This window comes from Monopterus albus, unplaced genomic scaffold, assembly GCF_001952655.1.
Source record: "Monopterus albus unplaced genomic scaffold, M_albus_1.0 scaffold21.1, whole genome shotgun sequence".
In the NCBI taxonomy this organism is placed as follows: Eukaryota; Metazoa; Chordata; class Actinopteri; order Synbranchiformes; family Synbranchidae; genus Monopterus; species Monopterus albus.
This window is the reverse complement of record NW_018127901.1, coordinates 2,137,104-2,157,556: the sequence shown is the minus strand read 5'-3', so window position 1 is coordinate 2,157,556 and position 20,453 is coordinate 2,137,104. Positions and strand designations below refer to the sequence as shown.

Sequence of the window (20,453 nt, the reverse complement as noted above, 5' to 3'; positions counted from 1 at the left end):
CCACCAGTCACTAATTACCCGATGCGACACAGCTGAGGCGTTGATCCCGCAAAAAGGGGGAGCAGGAGAGGAAATAAAGAAAGAGGCAGGTCGCACCGAGCGGACCTGACAATAGTGAAAAGAGGTTTTTGAAAGCTTTGATAAAGGATGTGATCATTTCAACGCAGCTGTGTGTCCGTGTTTCAGCTTTCAGTGCTTTCGTACATTGCACAAGATCATTAGAAAACCTGAAAGATGTCACAAATTTAATCAGTGTATTTATTTACATTTTCGAGCGTTTTTAAACCTAGAATCAAACGTAAAACTAGGTAGATTGACTGAATTAACTGCTCCTGTGTTGTACTGAAAAGCACCATGTTGTGTTGAAAGCAACAGGCCTTTTTCTCACATCTGATGTTGGCTTTCACTGCACAGGGACTGTATGTGCACCTGTTATTGTTCATTTGTACACACACTCAAAGGCCACTTTATTAGGTACACCTGGGTAGTGCTTCATTTGAGGTGTCTATATTTTTGTCCTCCCCAGCTACATACATGAGAGGGTCAGAATATTAGGAATATAATGTAGTCCAGTACAACACCACCTTTAACTGTGACCTCAATAGTAACCTAGATTGATAATTTCACCAAAAACAATCATAAGCTTCATAAACACAGATATTAAGATGTGTTGTATTGAATTGCATACAATTGTACAGGTGTATCTAATAAAGTGGCCGGTGAGTGTATATGTGTTTCTTATATTAAGAAAAGTGTTTTACAGATTTTTAACTTTTCCCATAACAGCATTAACTATACTATATATAAATCATTATAGTAGAGTTAATTATTGTTTTAGAAGTCTGCAGCATGAATGTAGAATCACCAACAGCTCAACAGTTACACAGCAGGTAAAGCTAGTGATGCACAACAGAAGATTCAGTCTAAAAGGAGACATCCAGCTGAGACTGTGACAAAAAGTTTGAAATGAGTCTGTCATGTTAAGCCTTTCCTGCACAAGGAATTTGAGATTTTTAAGATGTCATCTGTTTTTTTGTTGAAGGTTCTGAGCCAGCACTTCGCAAATTGGATAGTTCTAATTTTAGAGTGAATACATGTCTTTCTTTGCTTGTAGTTACATTTTGAATCATTTTCATGTCATATAAATACTTGTAAATACTGCTAAGTGCCATTTCAGGTGGTGGCGAGTCACAGCTGTCTTACTGTACATAAATAAAAGCTTTTAAACACCTGTGCTCTTGTTGCTTCCCTGAATGTGCTCCCCTCAGAATAAAGTGTGACTCATGTGACAGCCTGCCAAGTGTCAACACCTACATAAAGATAAGAAGCTGTTACAAGTGCTGCAGGATGTCTGCACATGGCACATAAGGAACTGGTTTTCATATTCTGAGGCTTCATTAGAACTGCAGGCTGACACTGGCCTCTGCCTGCAGGCTGCTGAAACGCGGCTTGACGCTCTGAGCTCACTGTCACTACTACAGCCAACTGTGTGCTCTGTGTTGTGTACTTTCACCTGAACCTGTCGGTGATGTTACACAATGTCCACTAGATGACAGCGTTTAACAACAGTCACATTACCTGCTTCCTCATTCGAGCTGCATCTCCACTCCTGTTCAGCAACCGAGACATTCTGCAAAAATACAAAAATATATCATTAAGTCCATTTATATTTCAGATTTTAAAGGCTAACTTCATGGTACTTCAACTTTTTGTATCTTAAGTGTCCAGTTAACAGTTAAGTGTTACTAGTATTTAGGATCACGCTATCATGTAGAATTATTTCCACTCACACGTGGCAGTGTACAGCAACTACATGAAACACAGCCAAGAAACTCAGTTGACTCAGTAAATGTTACCATTCAGTCAAACTAACCTGGCTTAGCCAATGCAGCGGCATCAGACTGAAATCACCAAACATAAGAAAAATCTCTGAAATCATGGTTTTAATTCTTTGGCTCTGAACATAGTTACCATCTCTATTGGAGACAACCACCAAACCTACATATGAAGGTGTATACATTTTCCTAAAGCTAAGCTGGAGGTAGAAAAATATCTTGCAATACAATATAGTCATATAGCGAAGTCCATAGTGGGAAAGATGATATTTTTGTTCAGTATGTCAATTACATTCCTTCTACTGATGCATGTCAGTGTACTACTGTGGCATTGTTACAAAACAGCCTTGATGACTGTGGGCTAAACAAGTAAAGAGAGAGCACTCAAAATATACATGAGATGCTCATGTTGAGGCTCTTAATTAGCATATTTCAACAAAAAAATTACATACTGTAGCTATAAGGATAAGGATAACCACCTTTATTGGCCAAGTATGTTACACACAAGGAATTTTTTTCCAGTACAGAACCGCGGCAGCCATCTGCGGCGCCAGCTCAACCAATGGCTGTAACCATCGGGTGCAATGGGGGAGGGTTCAGTGTCTTGCCCAAAGACACTTCGACATGTGGACTGCAGGCACCGAAATTCAAACCTCAATAATTTCATTTTTTTAGAGACTAAAGAATCAAGTGCCATTTTGTTGCTTCTGATAGGACACATTATGTAGGTGTGTTTCAACTATCTGCATTAGTGGGGTGGACATTTAAGTCCCAGAGAGAACTGCATTGTGGTCAGCCTTCCCTCAGCAACGGCCTTGAAGACACCAGATGATACAGTAGGTCATAACCTTGACATCAGATGCTCCATGCACATTTAAGGCCCTCAGAGATTACACCTTTTGAGTTCAGAAGAGTTCATAACTTTGCCTCTAGCACCACCCACAGGACTAAATGTTCAGCCTACAAGAACAACAGCATCCTCAGCCGTGGGGTGTAATTGGCACAATAGCCTCTAGGGGCTGCTAGCACACCAGTCTTTGTCTTCAGCTTTTCTATTCAAGTACATCATTATTTCTACTCTGAAGTCAAACCTAGAGGCTCCTGGTCACTGCCCATGGAGATGCTGAGTGAACTACCATGGAAACTAGATTACATCTTCAGTAAGATTAAGTAAAACACTGGGCTCACAGAACATAAACAATTCCTGTATGAAACACAATTTCCTTCTCTGTGGTGTCTTAGTCAGGCACAATATAGAATATGCCTTATCAATACCGAACTTTTGGGGCCAATACTTGGAGCAGTGGAAATATAATTATACTTATTCCATGATCCACAGTGTATATGCCTGGTTTCAGAAAAAAACAGACTATTACACAACCTTTGTTTGTGACATTTACACTGTGAGCATTATCTCCCTTTCTGCCTCCACGTGCACAGGCCTTGTGCTGAGTTTTCCTCAGAAGACAGAAATACAAACCCCCCCATCTCTGCTGCCTGTCAGTCAAAACAGTCTGCTGGTCTCTGGAAATTACACAACCCACACACACTAATGTGTCAGCGAGTCTTTCATTCAGGATTAACAAGCCTATAAAAGAGCAAATGGCTGCCGGTAATTCTGAGACAGGGCTGAATGTCGCGGTGACAGCAAGCGGCGGTGGGCTGTAAACTCAGAGCTCATATGAAGGAGGAGAAGCCTTTTAACTTTGGCTAGTCTGGTGACTGCTAAAGGGTTAACAATCCTGAAAATTTTAACCTGTTAATGAAATGTTCCTGTTCGTTATCTTATTTTAAGTAAAATTACTTTAATTTTCATAACTTCTTTCTGTTTTTTTGAGAGCTGAGTTTTGTTAGTAGCCCCTTGTACCTGTGATTACTTGTCTCCTAGCTCCAACGGGTGCTTCATGCGCCACTTCCTTCCCATACCCATCACCCTGTCCTTTAGTCTTTCACTTTCAGATCTCCTACAGTTAATAGGTAAAGCCAAGTCCTTTACTTGATCTTCCTTCAATCCTCACTTGACCTGGAAGTCTCTCCGGTTTGCCACTGCTCAAACACTGGAAGCCCATAACTTATTCACTTCTTAATTATTGGCATCACGTTATGAGAATTTATGTTGTGTTTTTTAACTTATGAGATTATCTTGTAATTTGTATTATTAAGTAGTATATGCTTTAGGGGAAGTGGAAATTATGTAGGCTAGCTTAAATATGTAAAAACCTAAAAGAGCACTGAATTGAAGTAAAATGGTGTCGTAAAATAACAAGCTGAACTACAGGTAAGCAAACCAGAGAATAAAAACACAGGTAGATTTTTAATTAACCTCTTTTATTTGTACTATGCATTTAATTTTCAAAAGAAGTTCAGTTCAGTTCTGTTGATGAGACAGTTTTACAGTGAGTGGGCTCCACATAGAGTATTTGACATGCAAGTAAACAAAAAAAAAAATCGCATAGAGCTTACATTCTTGACCTCTGCAACCTGAAATTATTTTCACTCTGAAATAAAAAGAAATATCCTCTTGATTCAGTTAGAACAACTTAAAATCTGTTCCCTTTCTCCCTTTTGTATACATTTTTTGGAAACTTTTTCACCCAAATCCTATACAATGTTGTGGCCACCAGTTTCCACTGTCTACCACAGTGCATGTCATTTCCACATGTGGTCTCCAGGAAGCGAATAGAGTTAGTGCAGCAACAGGATGACTAAAGGGACCCCTGACAGCCGTGGCTAAATGTGTTATCCCTAATTCCTTCCAACTTTATCTTTCAGAGGGCGGGCGGACAGGAACAAAACAAGATAGTTGATAGCGATGAGTCTTTAGATGCCATAATATTGTCAGTGTAACATTTCATCGTGTTGTAGTGCAAATGCAAAAACACCGGAATGTATTCAAAGATTTTGCCTTTGCAGAAACAGTTTTGCTCACAGCTAAGGAGAGCTCACCAAAATCTTCACTTCCACTAGAGGGAAAGTAAATGTGCCCAGGAGATTGTGTGGTGTATTGGTAAAACATTCACCAAGAAATCCATTATCTATCCCACTCATCTTGAAGAGGATCGTGGGGAACTGGAGCCCATCCCAGCTGACACTGTGGGAGGGGGGTTCACCCTGGCTAGGTCACCAGTGTATCACAAGGCCACAGCTCTAACCACTGCACCACCACCACCACCCCACCCTTCACCAAGACATGTTAACTTCTATTTCTTGCTATCCTGGCATGATTGAGCTAGGCAGCTACAATATTCATAAGTGTGCAAGAAATGTTATGAAAAAGTTCTGGCATCAGCACTACGATTACAAAAGAGATGTCTGGCCGCACGTGGATGAACGAGCAAGTTTAAAGGGAAGTTTTAAATCTGAAATATTCTATCTCAATCGCTCATTGCATCACATGAAGTTATATTTGAGAGGTAAACATCTATGATGTCTTTAGCTCATTGCCTGTACAAATTTTTGTGTTCATGTAGTACAACAGTCATGACAAATATCACCAAACTTAATGGAGAATCTTAGCTTTTTAGGGAGGATGAACTCTGATTTTAAATGTTTCTGGGCTCTGACAATAGAAGATGCTTTGATAATCCAGTTTTTCAGTTTCAGTCTCTTCAACCTGAGTCTCCCCTAAAACCATCCGTACAATGGCAGCCTCTGAGTTAAGATGTTTCACAGGAACACCAGCCGAAGTTTGCTGCAGCAGCTTAATGGCTTTGAGGCCTTTCATTTCAAAATCCCTCCTTTACCCACATCTACTTCTATGTAGAAGATATACAGTTTATATATTCATGTAAAATTATCTGGGCCCCATATTTAAAGAAACAACTTCTTGCTTTTACACTATTGTCTATCAAATCAACATGCTACAGCAGCTTTTTAAGCTATATGTCACTCCACAAACACAGTGGTCCACCCTGAAGTATTTCATGAAACCAGAATGAATTAAAACAACAGCACGTCTTGCACAGTTGAGACAGATGAGTACTAGCCTTACATACAAATGACATAGCCCTTTTCAAAGTCAGTTCATGAGCTGTGACGTCTCAAGACGAGTCCCGCTGAGAGACTGGTTTACATACAGAGGATGTATGGCTGTAGTTTCCATGAAGGGCCCATGAATTAAGTCTAGTCCAGGACTGTATATCCCCCATTCTTCTAGCCACACAGGGGGATACCATGCCTGAATAAGCTTACTCAAAATTCCCAATGTTCATGTAATAAATAAAATAAATTAAAGTGATTCTCCTCAGACAAAGCATAAGACACTCAACACAGTCTAAGCATCTGCACTGTAACTATTTCATCCTCTGATGCCAATGTATTACTCCATCATGGGTGGTTAGTTTATGATGATGAGCAATGGGACTGCATTAAAAAGAGTCTCTCTGCAGGTTGGTCTTTTAAATAAATGTATGATGTATTCTACTGTACATTAAAATCTAAATGGACAAATGTTTTTAGTACTACACCTACAGTACATTATCAAAAAAGCACATATTTTAGTTTCACTATTTTTTCTTTTTCCCATTGCACATTAATTTTCCTTTTGAAAAGCCTATCAAGCCTTCCTGTCACTTCAGAGTTGATGTCTTCAGGCCGTGATCACTAAGGATGGTTTTTAGCACAGTGGGTATAAGATCTGTGTCTAAGCACTTTCCTGCAGCCAAACAGTTTGAACTCACATGCCTGGCAATTCAATGAAGAAGCACTTAAGTGCAAGACATACTGTTGCGTTGCTGTATGTGAGGCCTCTAGCAACTCTTCACTTGCCTACAGACATAAGAAGTCAATGTATGGGGGCCATAGATGATGCATTTTAAAGCGCAGAGTTAAAAAGCATAAGCTGCTTGGGCAGAAGTTTATCCTGACACATCAGTGTTTGTCAAGACGCACCAGTGATTTAGCTTGGATAACACTAATGTCTTGTTCCACATCAGCTGTTTACACCTACTGTGTAACGGCTCACATTTTAACTGCAAACTGAAACCTATTTGTACACAGCTGAATTATGAACTGTGAGAACTGTCAAAGTCCAACAGTGTTGTCAGTGTTGACTCTGATGGACTACTGCTGTTACTGCATGGTCAGCAACAATACTACAAATTTGTAACATTGCTATGAAAGATCCAGCTGCTGCCTTTTGTAAGACATTTGTGGTTTTTCACAGTTTGTACAGACTGAAATCAATGGTCATGAAAACCTGTTGAACATACCGGTTAACAAGCATATGTCTCATGTTAACTGACCAGTACGGTGCTGGACTGAGACGTCAGAGATCGAACTGTTGGAAGCAACCTGCTTTAGCAACTCAAGTGAAGTCAAATTGATCAACTGGTTATATAGTTTTTATAACTGCTGGCAGGTGTTTCCTTTAGGGGACCAAGCTTTGCATTGTGGGAAAATAGTCTCCATCAACACCACACTTAAAAAAACAAGTACAATCATTCTGACACTCGTTTTGTTAGATTTCTAGTGTGAACCTGTATATGCTCACTGCTAAAAGTTCTGAGACACAGCAATGCCCACGGATGATTTTTGTGTCTGAGCTGTATAACCAAGCTGGTGAGCACGGCCTTAAATCACTCAGATAATACTCAACAAGCCCATCGCACAACTGATCTTTCTGGACCCAAAGCACAGATTCTGTTACCTGGAGATTCCTACAGAAACAGAAAATAATCTGGTTTTGTCTTTTAGTGTATTTTACTCTCTACCAAACATTTGCATGCTCAATTGCTCATAACCTCAGAGGAATGTGTTAAGTATTTTTTTTAGACATGCGTCCTAGCTTCTGCCTGTGCACAAAATAGTTGAAAGACACTTTTAAGTCATAGAAACCAGGACTACATGAATCAACGACATGGTCTCACAGCACAGACCTGTAGAAAGACACACACATATAAACACACACGCTTACAGTACAGTACACATGTAGTACACTGAGACAGTTAGAACGGTGGCTTCTCTTTTTTACATACATTGCGTATACATTAGTATACATCTTTGAAAATGCAATAACAGTGAGTTATAAACACAGATATCTTTTTTTTTTTACAGAAAACAAACATGAAACATTAACATTGAATGCTGAAATATTCTTTTTTATGATTTTCAGTCATTATTGCGATCTAAACAATATGGCTTTGTCTAGTGAAAGTCCTATCTGAGCTAGATAATGAAACTGTTTTCATAGTGCTTATGACAACTTCATCATTAGATTTTTTTAATCCTTACAGTTACTCTAAGTTGAAAACTCATGGGACAATGTATTTATCATACATCATCCCATAACTAACCACTGAATAGCCACCGGATCATTTAGGAAAAACCAACATGCTATGCCCATATATTAAGGTAGTTTCACTAAATAGAGATTGTTTTCTTTTACAGTACATCTATGTAAATGCTATATGACAAATCACTATGATATTTTGTAGGATTAAGAGATGCAGGATGCACAATATACTCAGCTCTGTGAGCTCTTCAAGCAGTGAAATGCTACAACTCACAGGTCACTTTTCTCACACTCAGTCCACAGTTCAATTATCCAGTCCTATTTAACTGTGGAATACCTATGTGGAAATAGGAGAGTATCACTGTAGTTTAGCACACGGGGAACAGGCTGCTGAGTTTCTCCCACAGGCCTCACTTGTATGATAAAAATCAAGCGTGGCTTAGACGGTGACAAAAGGAATAGTAAGGTCTCAGCAGTTATTTCTTTGGTCTCAGTGTCAATGAGCCTCGGTCAAGATAAACTAAGATGATGGGAAAGATCAAATCACAATTGCTGCTACATTAAAATAAACTGGAAGCATATTCGCAAAAATAAAAAAAGAAATGTTTTGGTCAGTGCTTTGATTGTCTATGGGGACCACACTAGCTAATATCATGATGATTTGGTTTGACTTTTACTTTGTGTAAATCTGAACATTTCAGACAAATGATTTGTTTTTGAAAATGGGATTTGAACAAAGTAAAGAGTCATTTGCTTACATGAATCAAGAAAAGTAAAATCCACTTAAAATGTACATACTGACACGAGTTCTTGACACATTTAAGATCTTAAGTTTTACTTTTCTAACATAATGGCACTAACAGCGAAGAGGCTCAGAACGTCTGGGTTTTACAAAACTGGCGGTGGAAGTAGGAGGGAAATCGACCTTGTTATTCTGCAGAAGCTCAGAGCCTTTTAAGTAACAGTGAACTATGATTTTAGTAGTTCTGTGGACTGCTCCTTCCAAACTTTGTCTAGAATTTCCAGAAGTATGTGATCTGAACTTTTACAAACCCCCAAACACGCCAGCTAGCCAACCTTATGTCAAATCCATTATTCCAAAAGTGTCCGATGTTGTATCCTTGAATGCATCCCTTCATGCTACCTACAACTGTACACCTGCTGGACTCTAAATGACACCCTCATTTACAATTCCTCCGCAAGAGGAGATGATATGAAGGCACAAGTCCTAAGAACATAAAATAGAAAGACCAGGTTCATAAAAGTAGAAAAGACCCAGTGAAAAAAAACAAATATGCTCCATCTACTGGGAAACATGGTGGCAGTGCCATTTGAAAAACCACACTGCCCTTCTTTAAGTGAATACTGTTCTCCATTGGTCTACCAATCAAAAAGCCTTAATCAGTGTATAAACAACAACAGGAAAAGGTAAAAACACATGCTAATTGTAAGAAATGTGCTAAGTGGCAGTTGGAAGGTTGTACAGCAACTGTGGCAAATAAAAGTTGGAAGAACGACATGATCGTCGAGGAGTAGAAAAGGACAAAGTAAAAGATTTCTAGAAAGGCAGTGTGCAGCCTCTAACTGTTTTGCAGGAGCCCCACTCCCTACTCCATTTTGCCCCCAACGACTTCGGCATGCCCTAGATCTACACTCAAACCCTGCCCGCTTACAAAAACCCCAACCAGTTCACGTCCCCAGTCTCCCCTCTTCCCTTTGCCCCACAGCCTAGCCCAGGCCAGACTGGCCCTTGAATTTAGGGTTCTTTTGATTTGTTAATTTTTTACTTCTTAAACATGTCCTGTAAAGGTCCAGGCAAAAACTTGAGAACAGTGTCAAGTATGCTCTCTTCATCGTCATCCTCGTCATCTCCACAGCCCCTCGGGATCGCCTTTTTCGGACGTGTCAGTGACCCCTCGCAGGCCTGCTCCATGGCCGCTTTCTCCTCCGCCTCTTTCTCCTCCTTCTTCTTCAACCCGTACTGGATAAAGAGAGAAAAATTAAGGTGGATGAGAAGTGAGTGATCGAGGTTACAGGTGATCGGTGGAGTCAAGTGTTTGTCTCATAAAATACATTTCAAATCCTGCATGGTTTATGTTGCTGTTTCCTAGCTTGAAGCTGTCTTTTCCTTTACCTGTCACATTACTATGTTTCCTAGCATGTCACTACCACCAAGTGTTGATAAATGAAATGGTGTCAAACCTTTAGGAATGTGTTATTTCGCTGCAGTCCTGAGCACAAAATCACACAAAACAGTGATAACTGGTAAATGTGTTTCAGAATACTGGTCAAACCAGGTGAGTGTTTTCTTACTTTGTCCCTGATGGACTGCCGTACTTTCTCCCTCTCTGCCTCCATGCGGGCGTGTTTGGCCTTCCTCTCCTCTTCCTGCTGCTTTAACGCCTCCTGCCGTTCCTCTTCCTTCTTGGCTGCATCCGGGTCCTTCTCCTCCTCTCCACCCAGCATCTTACCCATGTCTTTGGTGGCCCCTGGACATAAGAGACACAGATGTTGGAGGAACATGGGCTGCCTTCCAGAGACATATATTGTGTACTTGTGTGTCATGACAGTAATGTTCCAATGTGAGCTGCAGCCAACTTGAGTCTAAAAACATTGGTGGAGTCTTAAATACACACATACATGTATTATGTGAGCTGGATATGCTGCTGCCAACTTTTTAATCAGTGACCAGTTGCAGCACTGCAACAAAAAAATCCCTCAAGGCCCAAAAAACATTTTCTCTATAGACCACAATAATAAGAGAGACACCTGCAAAACTGTTGACAGGACACCTCATACTGCAGCCAAGATCAGTTATCACTCTTTGTGTTATTCCAATCCATGGAGGCTTTATTTTTCTAAAACATAACCCGAGCAGAGAAAACTGAGTTTTATTTCCGTGACGTCCTCACAATGTAAAGTCTATGGGTCAAACAGGAGTGTGTGGGTGGGGGCAGCAGAGAAAACATTAATGCTCATGAACAGTGGGCCCCACAGCACAGAAGCAAACCTGGGGGAAAAAAGATGTTTGCACCAGGCAAACAAATGGGAAGAATGGGAGCCATCTTGTAATCCGGTATCCAGCCGTCATAATACTGTACATCTAAAAGCACCCCAGGTGGTCATGCCTTCACTTTGCTATTCTAGTGTACATCTAGAGAATAAGTCCCTAAGTTATAAATAAAGTGAAATTATAAAACAATGCAGCCTTGCACAGGGCTGTTGATGCATTAGCATTGCTGTTTGTTCGCCAGCTACACTCAGGAAGAAATTGCAGGGTAACTTATGATAAGAGTCTGGAGCAGCTGGAGGGAAAAGGCACTTAAGCAGTTGTAGCTACTTGAAGAGAACAAACATTTGCTTCACTTCCCAGTCAGATTTGGTTATGTGAAAAAAGGGAAAACATTTCTTCTGTGAAGAATTTGCCACTGCTGTTACATCAAATGCAATTGAATTCACTTGGGCTATACAAATAAAAACACTCAACAACAGATCACATGTACACTGACAACCATGACTGTATTCTACTGTGCAAACACTTTGTTAGCACTTCTGAGGATTATGTGGTGACGGGGTTCTCTGAGGATCCTCGAGGCATCTTGGAAAACAAGAAAGAAGAAGCCAACTGAAAAAGCTTCAAAGAACCAGTGAGACAGAGGAAGACAGGCTTGTACCCAGTGCTATCCATCTGTCAGCCCGAGCTGTACACGTTCGGGTAATACACTCACTTTGAACCATACCTGAATTATTAACCATAGATAAGTTGGTATGTGTTGCGTTTTAATATATACATCTGTTTCTGGCACATGACATGAAGAGGGTGCTGTTCTTCCACAGAATAAAGAGCGTACACATTCAGACTTTCAGGTCACAGCACATGGCGGATGTACTGAACCACCAGACAGACAGTACGAGAAGCCAAATAACTGACTAGCTGATTGACAGGAAATTGAAATTTTAATAATTAGCACTTCTATTATTTTAAAGGAAGTTCAAATCGTCAAGATAAACATCCTCAGGTCTGAGCTTCAGGTTCTTTCCTTGGTTTACGTCACTGTAAAATGAATTTCTTTGGGTTATAAACTGTTGGTTTGACAAACAGATGATGTGAAGACATCAGCTCGGACTACAGAAACTCTGAAAGGCTTTTTTCACAGTTCAACAGCATCTCTAGAATATCTGATTAATCTAAAAATGACTGACATGTCAACTGATAATGAAAATAATCAAGCTGTCACCCAATTACAGATCATTTTCTTGTATCACCATTGGTAGAATTATAGGAAGTTTGAAAAAGGCAAAAATTTAATTTTCATTCAAGACAACCTTCTCCGTTGTTTTTTCTTTCACAGCAGAGAAAGCATGTGCATCATTGTGGCAGTAAAATGCACAGAGGCATCTCATTTCTGCTTTTAAATCAGGCTCTCTGCTTTCTAAATGTGAAGACAGCTCCCTCCGGCCTGTCCATATTGCTGTTGTTACCTCCATCTGATCGATAGTAAATACAGGACCACCTGAGAGTGTATGAATTATGGATTGTCCAGCAGAGAAAAAACTTCGAGTATTGATCTGTCTTTCAGGCACCGGTGAGAGCAAAGCCTGGCTGGTTGGCCTTTCTTTAGTCAGAGCCCGAATGAAGGCTAAATATGTTTCACCACTCGGGGGCGTGTTTGAGGGAAAGCAACATGGGAAAGCTGTGGATTTCCTCTACTGTGTCCCATGGATCACATAGCGAGAAATTTGGGAGGCAGAAAGATCATTAAACTTTAATGCTTCAGTCATGACGATCCCTATGAACCCATTGTATATTGTGGTCATTTCTTGTTGTGTGACAGTAAAAGCCTGAACTACTGCCTCTTCAAGCATGTAAACAAGAACATTTCTGAGGAAACTACTCACAAGAAATGTGGTTTTAAGGGCTGTGTGGCCCCTGTTGGGTTTGCGAACCTACAGGTGGTCGGTTGTGTTGCTCTGCAGCAAACTGTGGTGGTCTAATTGCCCTGCAGCGCTGTGTGATGACAGAAAATCTGAGGGTGACAAATTAGCACTCAGCTGGTGGGAAGAGGGAACAGGACTCGCTGGAGAGTGGGCTTAAGGTCACCCTGTCCACTGTGGGTGTTTCACTCAAATGCACACCATATGTAGTGGAACTATGAGCATGTGTGTGCAAAAAGCTAAAGAGCAACACAGTTTGTAATAAGTGTTTCTGAAATGCACACAGCAGTTGTGATGCAACTTCCTTGCTAAATCTTTCTCCAAATTACTGTTTGACATCTGTACAAAACGCATTCAAGATTAAATGAGATTCAAGTAAAAAAATGTGAAAAATTGGTCAGACAGAAGACAAAATAAGAGGCCAAGCCGTTCACAAGTAACCGGCTTGTGGTCCACAGGGTCTTAAGTAGGTGCTTATAGTGGAGTTGAATCAAATATGTGTAAACACACATTTGTGCAGATTACTTTATAATTAGATGCCATATCTCTGTTGTTTACCTGAAGACGCTCACGACAAAAGATCAAATCACTGCAGATAAAGCTGGACTCGCTGGATTGTATTTCACATCTCGCACCTGATTCAACATGTCTGCAACAACCCACCCATTGAGGCTGTACGCAGGCACAGTTTGATGTTTAGCAGGTAGAACCTTTATTACGTTCACCATTTTATTTAAACATGTTAGCATGCTAGGACCATCTACTGCTGAGTGGGCGTCTTCAGCCTGGAGTCACCAACCCATTAACATTGTTAAAGTGGTTTAAAAATGATGCAGGGGGCGTATACAAATGACCATCGACAACCTTTGCTTGAACAAGCTAACACTCCACGTTCTTCTTCCTTTCCCATGCTTCTCGTTCACCTCCCTCCTCAGCCAACTAAATCCCAGCTTACAGGTTTCCCTTGCAGACAAAGGTGGGCAATTGGAGGCTAAGTGCTGTAATGGCTCTAGTCCTCTTTTGTGCATTAAATCTCTCATTACTTCATTCACTCATTCTGTGGGTCACGTCTCTGTGCCACAGGGGTTTTGGTGTACAAAAGCACACAATTTAATACGGTGGCATGATGGTTACAGGCCAGCTCCTGGAGCACAAACAGACAAACACTAGGTAGCAAACTGATTTAGTAGATGTGATTGAAGCTGATTAAGGATTAAAGTGCGTAACAGTCTTGACTGCAAAGATAATAGAAGTGAAACTTACCATTACATCTGAGTCAGCAATTTTAGGGTGAATCGCTTTTCAACAGAGTAGTTATTGGTGCTCAGAGTGAACTGTATAAGCTCTATAGAACTAAAACTTTGCAATGTGCACATTTATACATCTAACTGTGTATTGAAAAGCTGCTTCATCCAATACATTATCTGCTGCAGCTACACAGATAGTTTTGGTTTGATTTGTCTACTTTTCTTACATTTCTAGATCTGAATGGATTTTTGTTTTTTGTCCTCACAGAACATTACACTTACATCATTCACCATTAATGCGTCTTTCTCACAATAGTGTCTCTGTGGTCGCACTGTGAACAGATTGTATAAGAAATATTTCTTCAGAAGAAATTCTCTGGTAATACCAGAGTGCTGGTTACTGTTACAAGTAAAAAGCCCAGCATATCAAGTTTTCCTTACAAAAAAAGAAAAGCCGTTTATGATCATCTGTTTCCACCGAGCATTTTCTATTTGCTGAAGTAGACCAGGACATATAATGAAAAAGGCTTCTCAGTGAACCATAGGTTTAGAATAGTTTGTCACACAAACCAAAGAAGCAGCAGCTGAGCTAAGAATTTATAATGACACAAGAAAACACACAAAATTTATCTCCAAGTGCATTAACATACTGTATCTGAACCACTCTGGCTCTGCAACCGTCCTCCCTGCTGGAAGGCTGATTACTACAATCTGATGAGCAGGGAGGGAAGCAAAGGAGTCAGATTCAACAAGAAAGATCCAGAGTAGGTGGAGAGAAAAGCAAATGTTTCCTAAAAAATTAAAATGCATTGCATAAAAATAATGAAAACCACAAACCTGTGTGGCTGTAAAATAAATTGTCTGACGGAGGATGAGTGTTTGGCAGAAGGAAAGCTGGGACAGAAACTCATTTGTCAAATGCCACAGTTACATTTGCAGCTGAAGCTGTTGTCCTCAGACTTCAAGAAATACTACACATAATAGTGCATATTGTTGGTCTTCCACACTACCAGAGCTTTTTTTTTTTTTGCACCAAAAGAAGGAGTTTTTCAGAAAAGCTTTCCAGAGTGTAGAAGTCTGAAAGTTCACCTTTTAGAGAACAGAGCTTCTGGAAACTAAGTAACTGATGAACTATGAGAACCAATGATCAGTTAGGTACACAGTATTCGCCACAGTACTACAAATCTTTTTTTTTCTTGAGGATGTTTGAGACTAGCCAACAATCTAAATCTGAAACAGGCAGCAGATACCCAGGTTACCTCAGTTACGCTCATCACCATATGTTGCCTCTACCAAGTACAGTTGCTGCTGGAGAATGACAGAGAGGATGGTTAGGAGCAGAACACACAGCGCAAACACTGAGGAAATCAGAGAGAAGCCACGGACCATTGACTCCCCATGAGCCACTCAGATGGATGGCAGTGCTGCAGCGTAATTTGTTAGGGGTGGAGGTGGGGGGTTGAAAAATTGAGTTCATCTAAATAATGAATGACCGCCATCACAAATTGCACCTCCATAAGTCACATGGAGGCCTGGACTCACTTTGATCCACACTCACAAACCTGCATGTTCTGCTAAAGTGCTGCTGACTGCCACGACCTGTCTGGTCAACTCATCAACCTGCCTGTAGCTTCCTGTTATTGCACCATTCTCGCCTGCTTGTCTTCATCCTGCCTACACAGGAAATGAAACGGTGAGCTCGACCTGCCTGGTCAGGACCAGTTCACATTGGTCTCTCACAGATTATCTTCACATGATCTTATATATGAGCTTCTTTATGAGAAACAGTGAGGTGCTGACATCTTTGATATCCTGGTGAAGTCAGGAAAAGCACAAGTTCATATTGGAAACTGAATAAATGACTCTTCTGCAGATAAGGTGGTTGCATCTCGTCTCCCTACACAACTGGCAAACTAGTGGCCACATGCATGAAAAACAGCATCACAAAAAACGAAACACACACACACATAAATGAGAATGGCACCGTTTATATTTCTTAGCTCACAGTGACAACCTTGATGCTAACTGCTCCTACTGCTACCAGAACATTAGTGTCGATGCATCACCCACTACTGATCTGTTAGACTGAAACCAGACAAAATACCCACCAAGAAGAAACGGACTAACAAGAACACAATGTGGAAAATTAGAAATCATTTTTATTTTGAGTCTAGGACAAATCACTAAGCAGGACAAAGTATAGCTACACACCAGGCAGTGACACATGACAATATTATACATTAAACTTGAGATGTTAGTGTTATGTGTTGTTGAGTGTTGAGTGAGGAATTTGGTTATAAACAGAAGTGATTTGGTTGCGACTAGCTGGTGGTTCTCTTGGGATCACCAGAGTTATTAGGACGTATCATCTACTGTATGAGCTTTGAATGTTTGCACCACATTTCGTGGCCATCCATTTATAAGTTGCTGAGATTTTTATCCTTAAAGCTACAGTTAAATTAAATCTGTTTGAGTTTCGGTGGTGACTTGTAGCAGTACACCTGGTGTTTTCGGTGCTAGGCTCACACCATGCAGAATGTGGAAACACTGACGAATACGATTTCTAATTACACAACCAGTGAACACTATCTGTGGCCCATGGCTGAAATCTATACCTCAGTCTGTACCGATGAAATGTTAAGGAAGACCATCGAACGACATTAGTGAGGCCTGGCCTGGGTGTGTGTCTGTGTGTCAGGCTCAGTTAGACAAAGGTCTGAGAGCAGCTAAACTGGACAGAGCGAACGGCTGCATGTGTTTGTATGGGCGCTTGTCCTGGTAAAGCAGAGCATGTTCCTGTTTGTGTCTCACCACATCTGTCTAAATTAAACTAGACTGGGTGTGTTTGCGCTGATAAAGAACACACAACCTTAAAAAGATTCTGAATAAATCTAATCAGGCTTTGGCATTTCCCACAAGCTAAGAATATATTTGTGGTGTTTCTGCCATAGATCATGAGGATTTCTTGTTTACCACAAACCAAATATCACAAGATATAGAGAAAAAAACATAAGTTAATTCCACTTTAAAGACAAGTAATCCTGGTCCATATGAATTCATGTCATGATAAAATTAGATCTTAAAAAAAGCTTCATATGCTTTTGTGCTCTTAAGCTCTTTGTGGACCTTTTTGCCCTCAGTTTTGCCTCTCAGACTACAGGCTGTCCCATCCATGTGGTCATCAGAGTGTGTTGGAAGCTGTGGTCAGGTTTTACACAACATTTTTCAGAATTGTGCAAAACCAGCATTCTGAATTTCCTTGTAATAGAGATAAAGAAGTCAACTTGGACTGGCAGAACATGTTGGATCTGCAACATGAGGGCCGAAAAAACAGCAGTGCTGTCCCGCACATGATCTGAAAAGCAGTCCTTATGTAAGAACAGCAAAATGACTAAAGTCATCATAGTGTGTTACTGATTTAAACATGTATAAATGACATTTGTTTGGCTAAAGAAAAATGATCTTTTCTTAACACTATCTACATGTTGCTTCTGGTTTTGAAAGTAGAAAAGGCAAATTATCTCAGCCTTATTCCACAGGAAGTTTCCTGTATAACAACTATATAATCTGGTATGTAACTGGTACACTTCTAATTAATTACTGGTTGAACCAGTAACTAATGAGGTCTTCAGTTAGAGCTTGTATCTGAACCCGACCCACGCTTGAGAGTGTGGCCTCTGAACCCAACAAGCTTATGGTGTATAATGTCCAAACCCGACCCGAACCAGTTGAGTTTGTACGGTGTTTTTCTCCATATCATTAAACGAAGTATACATTGGAGTGCTCCAGCTGCCTAGTTTAAAGGCCGAGGCCCCCGAACACAAACTGAACAGAATTTCTAAAGGTACCGTAGGGCTCAATCTGGTATCCACACACTATCTTCAGTCAGTGCACAGCAACTCAGAAGAAGAAATAAAGGTAGAATTGGCACATTTTTACAGACAAGTGCACATCTGAACAAATATTTAGAAACAAGTTTCCAATAAACTAATAATTAATGAATAAAAATGAATATGAATATCGACTTGTTGTGAAATCAGTCTCCCACCAGGGTCTGTTTAGACTTTCATTAGCAGATGGCGTCTGATCAGTAGTCCTGGAGTTGTAGAACACTGCTCATTTTGATTTGATTTGATTTGATTTGATTTGATTTATTCTTTCAAGCATTTTCCATCTGCTAACAAAGATCATGTGATATGACAAAGCTCCATCAAAATGGCCGTGTCCCCCAAGACTAAAACTGAAACTTCATCTGTGTGCTTGAGTGTTTTGTTTGATTTTTCTTTGTGTGTGTTCACGTTTGGATTTGTGTGAGTTTGTAAATGTCTAATGCATTCATGCACAGCCAGCTGTGTTCGAGTGAAAATGCCAGACTGTTCCAGGAGAGAAGGTTGGGGAACTAGACAGCACCTCTGCAGGAGGTGAACTACAACGCTTCAGCCCGAGATGGGCGGAAATGGGGGGATGGAAAGCGGGAAAGACTGCTTTAGCCTACAACACAAAGAGGGGGGAATGAAAATAATGAAACTAATAAGCATCCACAAATGTGTGGTCGTTGATCAACAAATAAAATCAAAATTTAGATGCCCGTGCACAGATCACCGCTGGCTTACATGAGAATTTTCTCTCTGAGATCTACAAATGTTTGCTGCATTTAAAAACAGGTGAAGTTAAGAGAAGAAAAGCTTTAGGAGAAGAGGGAGAGGAAGGGAATAGAGCAGGTAAGTGATGGAAGGAAAGCTGAGAGGAAGAAATGAAATGAGGGATGAGAGAGATGAAGAAGAGAGGGGAGACAGAGGGAAGGTGGACTATAAAGGAATACATCTCAGTTCATTCTGGCTGGTTGTAACTGAGCTGATGAAACTAGATGAAAGGGTTGATTTAAGGAGGCACCGACCTGTGGCCCCTGGGGGCCACTCACTCACAAAAACATTCACACCACCTATTTTATGTGACTCTTACTGAATGAATCCAGCTCTTACCTTAATGGTCATGACTGTGATGAGGTTGGTGGCTCCAAAATCTAGTTTTTGACATAAATTTCTGAAAATATAGGTTGTTTCTATTATTTCTAACTAATTAAATAAAACAAAACCATACTCAGAAAAGACCCACGGAACACAAATCTCTGCCAAGTTTGGATAATTTCTATATCAAAATGCACGTAGCAATACACATATATATGAGAAACATGGAGCACATTTCCTTTTGTTCATGACAAAAGACCTTTACTGCAGTGAAATTAAAATATTGTTCCTTTTTCCAAAACATTTAAATGAAAATATACATATTTTTTGTCGTGTGATGATTCAATAGGCTTATGTCACTGGATACTGTTATAATGAAATCAAGACATGCACAAACGCGCACACAAACACACACACTGAGCAAAACTGCAGTAACATTTGTAGCAAGTGGGATTAAAAAAAACAAACAAACAACAATCTCATCTGCTTGAAGTCAAAAAAGTCCTAAAAACAGAACATGCAGACTCCACCTGGCCGGTTTGTGGTGTGTGGTGGTTTGAACCTTAATGCTGTGAGGTAATGATCGTTTCAACCCCCGGCCAAGACACAATAGAAAATTAGTCTTTTGAATAACAGCAGGATATTAACAGTAATGCTGATTAATGTGCATTGTGCCTGTAAAGAAAGGCAACAGTGCATTTAGCAAAAATACTGCCTAAAAATATTTTGCCTGCCTTCCTACCTACCACTCTGGGTAGCTCAGGCTTTGTTCTCGCCCACCAGAGGCAGTAACACTGCTGGAGGGGAGATGGAAGAGCACCACAGAAAAGTACTGTGTTCTCACATACACATGTTACTGTGCAGGCATAAAGCGGGATAAATGTGGGTGGGGAAAGCGAAAGAGCAGCACTTGTCCCTTTGTCACTGAAGTGCTCATGAGCAAGGCACTGAACCCTGAATTGCTCCAGAGAAGCAGATGAGGCTGGCTGTGCTGGACCGCCTGTATAGTGTGAATGTGTGTGAATCTTCTCAGCAAAGATTCGCTGGAGAAACAAAAGAGCACAACGGTACAGTAGTATTCTGTACATGCCCTATATTATGTCATCGTTAGTGGCACCAGCTAACTCCTGTTGGAGCTGCAACATTTCCAGAGCATCTTACACAGAAAATCAACTCTGACTATCACACATTTCCACATCACGCAGAGCAGAGCACTTAGGGCTACAGTCAGAGTACT

The 20,453-nt window shown here is 40.5% G+C and overlaps 1 protein-coding gene across 1 annotated transcript in view; it reads right to left on the bottom strand.

Annotated features, from left to right (window-relative positions):
* Positions 1-4,168: 4,168 nt before the first annotated feature.
* The window catches only part of LOC109956752 (complexin-2), a 38,748-nt gene continuing 22,463 nt past the window's right edge, over positions 4,169-20,453 (bottom strand). Inside the window, exons 2-3 of the mRNA XM_020594105.1 lie at positions 10,381-10,556; positions 4,169-10,048 (exon numbers count right to left, since the gene is read on the bottom strand). Coding sequence (XP_020449761.1) covers positions 9,851-10,048; positions 10,381-10,542 — 360 coding nt within the window. The 5' untranslated portion in view covers positions 10,543-10,556 and the 3' untranslated portion in view covers positions 4,169-9,850. The remainder of the gene's footprint in view (positions 10,049-10,380; positions 10,557-20,453) is intronic.